This window comes from Panicum virgatum, chromosome 9K (assembly GCF_016808335.1).
Source record: "Panicum virgatum strain AP13 chromosome 9K, P.virgatum_v5, whole genome shotgun sequence".
NCBI classification, from domain to species: domain Eukaryota; kingdom Viridiplantae; phylum Streptophyta; class Magnoliopsida; order Poales; family Poaceae; genus Panicum; species Panicum virgatum.
The window spans coordinates 13,229,500-13,237,110 of NC_053144.1; the positions used below are offsets into that span (position 1 = coordinate 13,229,500).

General features: G+C 47.8%; 1 protein-coding gene across 1 annotated transcript; it reads right to left on the reverse strand.

Moving 5' to 3' along the window:
- Nucleotides 1–388: 388 nt before the first annotated feature.
- On the reverse strand, nucleotides 389–4,285 carry LOC120650164 (tubulin beta-3 chain-like). The gene is made up of 3 exons (XM_039927186.1): nucleotides 3,705–4,285; nucleotides 1,540–1,809; nucleotides 389–1,396 (listed from the first exon to the last, which is right to left on the reverse strand). Exons 1-3 carry the CDS (start codon nucleotides 4,096–4,098, stop codon nucleotides 723–725), a joined length of 1,338 nt encoding a protein of 445 aa, XP_039783120.1. The 5' UTR covers nucleotides 4,099–4,285; the 3' UTR covers nucleotides 389–722.
- Between the last annotated feature and the right edge of the window lie 3,326 nt (nucleotides 4,286–7,611).

A 7,611-nucleotide genomic window follows, 5' to 3' on the forward strand; every position in this document is an offset into this window, starting at 1 on the left:
TGAGGGCGCGTGGGCGCGGGCGGGCGGTTGCCAGGCGTGGCTGAGCGCGTGGGCGCTCGATGGAGGGCGCGGGCGCGCGCGAACCAAGCGGGAGCGGGAGCAAGCTCGCCGGGACGACGCAGGGCCGGGGCTCCCCTGGCGGGAGGTTGGGGAAGGGGCGGGCCCCACCTGCTAGGTGGGCGCCGAGAGCCCTGTAGGCGCGCCGGAAGGACGGCGTTGGCTGCCGCCTAACCGAGCAGCTAGCTGAGCTCACGGAGGTCGCGGCAAGGCCATACAAAGGATGCAAGATAAAAATAGGATCAAAGAAGGGAGTATAAATTTTTCAGGGCCATAGAAGAACGTGAGATTTGTTCCAGGGTGGAATTTTCTCTTGCAGCAGAGCGTCAGAGGAAGCACAAAGCAGGCTTTCAATAAAAGTGGGTATTCCTAACATTTACACAGCAGAGAGTAATTACCAATACATGAATAAACAAATTCAAACGCACTGAACCTGAACAACGATGGCCATAGAAAGTTCAGAACAACACAAACCGGCACTAGCGCTCACACAATCGTAGGTACACACACAAGCTAGAAGCAGCAACAAGTGCAGACACGGCAGCGTATACGTACAATACTTTAGGTGGTTGTTGGGATGTATGTATATATATAGAGAGAGCGCCTCTCGATCGGCATAGCGAAGGAGAGAAGCTCGATCAAGACCTTGGACGTCCGGTCAAGCATCAGGCGTGGTCCTCTTCGCCGTCGACCTCCTCGTCGTCGTACTCCTCGGCGGTGGCGTCCTGGTACTGCTGGTACTCGGCGACGAGGTCGTTCATGTTGCTCTCGGCCTCGGTGAACTCCATCTCGTCCATGCCCTCGCTGGTGTACCAGTGCAGGAAGGCCTTGCGGCGGAACATGGCCGTGAACTGCTCGCTGACGCGCCGGAACATCTCCTGGATGGAGGTGGAGTTGCCGACGAAGGTGGAGGCCATGGACAGGCCGACGGGCGGGATGTCACAGACGCTCGACTTGACGTTGTTGGGGATCCACTCGACGAAGTAGGACGAGTTCTTGTTCTGCACGTTGATCATCTGCTCGTCCACCTCCTTGGTGCTCATCTTGCCCCGGAACATGGCCGACGCCGTCAGGTAGCGCCCGTGACGCGGGTCCGCCGCGCACATCATGTTCTTGGCGTCCCACATCTGCTGCGTCAGCTCCGGCACCGTCAGCGCGCGGTACTGCTGCGACCCGCGCGACGTCAGGGGCGCGAACCCCACCATGAAGAAGTGCAGCCGCGGGAACGGGATCAGGTTCACGGCCAGCTTCCGGAGGTCCGAGTTCAGCTGCCCGGGGAACCGAAGGCAGCACGTCACGCCGCTCATCGTCGCCGAGATCAGATGGTTCAGGTCACCAACTGCATGCAAGTCCATTATTAGGATTGTTTCTTAATTCATTCATCATCCATAATCTATTTATTAGCTGCAAATTAAATTAATGCATTGCAACAACTAATATAACACGCATGGAAGAGATCAAGAGAAGATGCATTGTGCTTACACGAAGGGTTGGTGAGCTTGAGGGTGCGGAAGCAGATGTCGTAGAGCGCCTCGTTGTCGAGGACCATGCACTCGTCCGCGTTCTCCACCAGCTGGTGCACGGACAGCGTCGCGTTGTAGGGCTCCACCACGGTGTCCGACACCTTGGGCGACGGGAACACGGAGAAGGTGAGCATCATGCGGTCGGGGTACTCCTCGCGGATCTTGGAGATGAGCAGGGTGCCCATGCCGGATCCCGTGCCTCCACCCAGGGAGTGGCATACTTGGAACCCTGTCAGCAGCACGGGCAATGTCAGTGGCAATCAGTTTCAGTTTGACAGAAAGTGATCAGAGATTTCAGAGTTTTGCTTTGTAGTTCAGACTCAGATTCAACATACTAGTTCAGTCCTGCACGATTTCAACACATATACGATTTCAAGTTATGCATTGCAAGTTGCCAGAGAATGCTGCTGTAGAGTTTAGGCCGTCAACCTTGCCAGCCTTGATCTCAACACATATATGATTTCAAGTTATGCATTTCAAGTTGCAACCAACTTATTAGTTTTTATGCTGCTTTTACTAGGTGTATGTACTAAAATCCATTTCACCTCAGGTAAGTCCAAGTGCAATCATGCAAGTATATACACTAAGCAAGTAAGCAACACATGAGTAATCCACCCAACCACCAGCCACTTGGTACAGCCTGTCTCTGTCTCATTCGTCACAACCACCACCGACACTATTACAGTAGCAGCAGATCTAGATGCTTTCTTTTTTTATTTTGGTAGGTTGTACCACATTGTCATTAATCAGAGCATGATAATATCATAAGTAGTGCATTATTGTGATAATCTCAAATGCATTCACCGTCCCAGGAAGATGTTGGCAGGTGATGTAACGTTTCTTCAATACTGAAAACTGGTATCTGACCGACAAAACCATGTGTGTTCGGCACCTCAAAGGGCCGATGGTCTTCTCTGAACAACAAAAATACAATTTTGCAAGTAGAAATGATTTTTTTCAGTAAAAATAGCTTTCTCAAATAAGGTGTTCGGTCAATTAAATCTTGCATTAGTCATAGCCTGGTGCCCTGGTAGGACAACAAATGCATGACAATAAGTTCTGCTTGGCTGTGATCATGTTCGTTTGTACCCACTGAAAGATAATTAATCTGAAAGCAGTTGGCCCCACCTCAAATAGCAAAGTTGCAGGACATATTGATGAGAAAAACTGGGGAACAGATGAGACATGGCCTAATCTAGCTTATTTTCAGAACTGCAATGCATGTCTCAAGTCATAACCTCACGATTTATTTTGGTTAGGAATTAGCTACACACACACAGAGGAATGTATTGTGTAGCACCAAATTTCTCATATCTGTTATGTTAATATTAATCAATCAGCAAGTACTACTCTGTGTAGCATAGTCTCAGTCACGTAACTGAACTGAAAACAAGCATCCAAGCTGAATTCAGATAAGTACCGACCCATGCTGATTCCAATCATCTGAACGGACATTAGACAATGCGGCGACTTGTGAAACACAATTACACAAATGGAGGTGATATTTTAAACTAGTTGTGAAAATGTTCTTGGCCTTGCAATCTATCCTGCCAGTAAATGAGGTGATGTGTTTAGATTTCAAGGGAAAATATCAATTCCCTGCTTTGGCAGCGAATTAAACTCTATATTCGTCCAGACTTTAATTCGCTAAATCGACAGCATTGATACTCGGCGATCTGTTACCTATGGAGGTCTGCCTGTCAACGCTGCCAAGTTGGCGTAGGTGTGTTTAATGCAACCGAATTCCCCTGTAGGGTGTTAATGTTTTGGTATTCCTGTCCTCGCACAAAAACATAAAAATCAAACCATGGTCCGAAAAATGCGTGCGTCCCTCTTTCTATACTGGATACAGAAACGCAGGGCGGTTGCGGCAGATTTTGCAATTAATAACGTGACTAATTTTGAAACTTCAGTGACAAATTTGGACCGAATTGGTGGTGTTCCCTGCATTAGCACCACGCCCCAATATAAATATATAATGCCTGATCCGATCCGCGCACGAAACAGGGCACGAGAGCGGCCGGATCCATGTATGGAAACGGAACACGGGATCGGCGAGGGAATCGAAACCGAACACAAAATGAATGGATGCGTAGCGATCGGAAATGTGTGTCCGCTGCGTACCTTGGAGGCAGTCGCAGTTCTCGGCCTCCTTGCGCACGACGTCGAGGACGGCGTCGATGAGCTCGGCGCCCTCGGTGTAGTGGCCCTTGGCCCAGTTGTTGCCGGCGCCGGACTGGCCGTAGACGAAGTTGTCGGGGCGGAAGATGCCGCCGAAGGGGCCGGCGCGGATGGACTCCATGGTGCCGGGCTCGAGGTCCATGAGCACGGCGCGGGGCACGTAGCGGCCGCCCCCGGCCTCGTTGTAGTAGACGTTGATCCGCTCGAGCTGCTGCGCGGAGGACCCCGAGTAGCGGCCCGTGGAGTCGACGGCGTGCTCCCCGCAGATCACCTCCCAGAACTTGGCGCCGATCTGGTTGCCGCACTGGCCGCCCTGGATGTGCAGGATCTCCCTCATCCTGGCGATCGGTCGGTGTCCCTGGACGGTGGTGGGGGTGGGGGTGGTTTGTGGAGAGAGGACTAGGAGAGAGGAGAGGCGAGGCGAGGCGAGGCGAGCGAGGGAAGGGCGGAGGCGGGGGCAGAGGAGGGAGAAGCGCAGCGGGTGGGGCGGAGGGCGTCGTGGGGGGCGGTTATATGGCCACCCCAGTTTGGAGGGGAACGTCTCTGATCGACCTGTCCATGGGTCTCATCCATGTTTGCCCCGTCGGTTGTGCATGGACCAGGTGTATCTACAGTTTGCTAGTGCTGTGCAGTTTCCAACATCCTATTCGAGATTTATACGCTTTTATTTTGCTTTTAAAAAAAAATGAAAATCGTACAAGTGAAATGGTTTCAAATACAAACCAGGTGGAAAACAACGAACTGTTCGAATGCACATCTTTGACGAATCGCAAATTCGCCCGAACGCGATTGGGGCGACGAACACGCAGGGCGTGGGGAGCGGGTCGAGGGCGATCTGCAGACTGCAGGTGGGGTATGGAAACACTGAGCTGTCGTCTTGGTGCCTCCGTTTATTTTTCTACTCGATGGGTCACCAAATTATTGGAGACTGATGATGGTATTCTCAGGTACCCTGCTGCTTAGGTTTACTAATGTAATCACACATCCTGATCAGGTATATGTGCAATAATCTCTTTCTGCTGAAAATTGAACATCGAAGAAAACCGTGGTATAATTTATGCGCTTTGACCCCCCCCCCCCACCCCTCTTTTTTTCTTTTTGATTGCCAGGAGAAGCAAAATAGGAAAATATTTTAAAGACATGCATGGATAAATAAGCGCAAAGGATCTGCTGGTTCCTCTAACCTTTTTCCATGGTCTCTCACCCCTCAAATGTGTCACTTTCAGTTTTGCAATAACACATGAGATCGACCACTTTCAGCCCAAGATAGAGAAAAATAGAAGTCACTTTTTAATTGGCATTTGGCAAATAAACACTTTGAGCTCGACATTAAACAGAAACTAGCTACGACCAAGATTAGAACACCCCTCAATTCTAGAGAGAAACACTCCGAGCAAAGAAACGCCAATGCATTCAACCGAAACTCAAGGCCAAAAATGGAAAACCAAAAACCCGGATGGTGATTTGTTTAAATTTTGATATAGATATCCGAGATATCGTGCGAAAGAATAGGGGGGAAAAAAGAACTTCATGACGCAGGCTCTTAAACGCATACCCATCTTGGCGCCCGATGTATATTCGACTATCCGAGATCTGCCACGACGAGTGTTTTCCCATCCGGTGCTCACATTTCAAGCCTAAACATTTGGTTGCAGCGCCCAAATACTTTCCTACGTATGCATGGGCAAAGTGGGTGTGTATGTACTAGAATCTTGTCCTCCTAAACATTATTGATGACTGATGGTATTCTCAGGTTACCCTGCTGGTTTACAAATGAGATCACCTCCTCAAGTATACGCGCAATAACCTCTTTCTGCTGAAAAATAAACTTCAAAGAAAATGGTGGTAAGATTTATGCGGCTTCAACTGTTTTTAAGGAAAATATTTTAAAGACATGCATGGATAAATAAAGTGCAAAGGATCTGCTGGTTCCTCCAACCTTTTTCCATGGTCTCTCACTCCTCAAATGGGTCACTTTCAGTTTTGCAATAAACATGAGATCGTCGACTACTTTCAGCCCAAGATAGAAAAAAAATAGAAGTCACTTTTTAATTGGCAATTGGCAAATAAACACTTTGAGCTCGACATTAAACAGACACTAGCTACTACCAAGATTAGAACACCCCCCTCAATTCTAGAGAGAAACACTCCGAGCGAAGAAACGCCAATGCATTCAACCGAAACCCAAGGCCAAAAAAGAAAAAAAGAACCCGGATGGCGATTTGTTGAAATTTTGATATTTGTATCCGACATTTCGTGCGAAAGAACAGGAAAAAAAAGAACTTCATGATGCCGGCTATCAAGCATACCCGTCTTGGCACCCGATTTATATATTCGACTATCCGAGACCTTCCACGACGAGTGTTTTCCCATCCGGTGCTCACATTTCAAGCCTAAACATTTGGTTGCAGCGCCCAAATACTTTCCTACGTATGCATGGGCAAAGTGGGTGTGTATGTACTAGAATCTTGTCCTCCTAAACATTATTGATGACTGATGGTATTCTCAGGTTACCCTGCTGGTTTACAAATGAGATCACCTCCTCAAGTATACGCGCAATAACCTCTTTCTGCGGAAAAATAAACTTCAAAGAAAATGGTGGTAAGATTTATGCGGCTTCAACTGTTTTTTAAGGAAAATATTTTAAAGACATGCATGGATAAATAAAGTGCAAAGGATCTGCTGGTTCCTCCAACCTTTTTCCATGGTCTCTAACTCCTCAAATGGGTCACTTTCAGTTTTGCAATAAACATGAGATCGTCGACTACTTTCAGCCCAAGATAGAAAAAAATAGAAGTCACTTTTTAATTGGCAATTGGCAAATAAACACTTTGAGCTCGACATTAAACAGACACTAGCTACTACCAAGATTAGAACACCCCCCTCAATTCTAGAGAGAAACACTCCGAGCGAAGAAACGCCAATGCATTCAACCGAAACCCAAGGCCAAAAAAGAAAAAAAGAACCCGGATGGCGATTTGTTGAAATTTTGATATTTGTATCCGACATTTCGTGCGAAAGAACAGGAAAAAAAAGAACTTCATGATGCCGGCTATCAAGCATACCCGTCTTGGCACCCGATTTATATATTCGACTATCCGAGACCTTCCACGACGAGTGTTTTCCCCTCCGTTGCTCACATTTCAAGCCTAAACATTGGTTGCAGCTAGCGCCCAAATACTTTCCTACGTATGCATGGGCAAAGTGGGTGTGTATGTACTAGATCGAATCTTGTCCTCCGTCAACTTGCCACTTGCCAAGTGGGTGGCAGGCCATCGTTCAAACCGTCGGTGGTGTACTGGTGTATCCTTTTTTTCTTCCTTTTTCCCATTTAATTTGTAAATTGCAGTATGCCAGTACTAAACATCATGAGTTTCTTTTGCGATGAAGTAAGCATCAATGCATCATATTTAACTTGCGCGCAGTAAAAAAAATATGAGACGTCTAACGTCTTTTCATAATAAATATATCTCCCATCCAAGACTTACCTAATCTATTTATTATGCAGAAAAGTTAATTTGGTCTGACTCGCGTGGGTAACCAGGGGGGCTGAGGGGGCTCCAGCCCCCCTACTGCCCAAAACTCCATGGAGCCCCCCACAATTTCCCTTAAAATTTTGGAGACCATTGATGAAGAAAGAGAGGGAGCAAGGAAGATGAAGGAAGAGAGGGAGCAAAGAAGAAGAAGGGTCACCAGCCCCCTGCCTTCCATTCCTGGCTTCGCCACTGTGGGTAACATATGTACCAAGACAACGGCTGGTGTGTCTGTAGAAGCGGATGCGTTTAGTTCACGAAAAAGTTTGGGTTTTGGTATTGTAGCATATTCCATTGTTATTTGACAATTAATGTCT

Coding starts and splice junctions, on each gene's coding strand:
- LOC120650164 (XM_039927186.1), bottom strand. CDS start 4,098: ATGAGGGAGATCCTGCACATCCAGGGCGGCCAGTGCGGCAACCAGATC. Junction 1,810..3,704: donor GAACTGCGACTGCCTCCAAG/GTACGCAGCGGA, acceptor TGCTGCTGACAG/GGTTCCAAGTATGCCACTCC. Junction 1,397..1,539: donor CAAGCTCACCAACCCTTCGT/GTAAGCACAATG, acceptor ACTTGCATGCAG/TTGGTGACCTGAACCATCTG.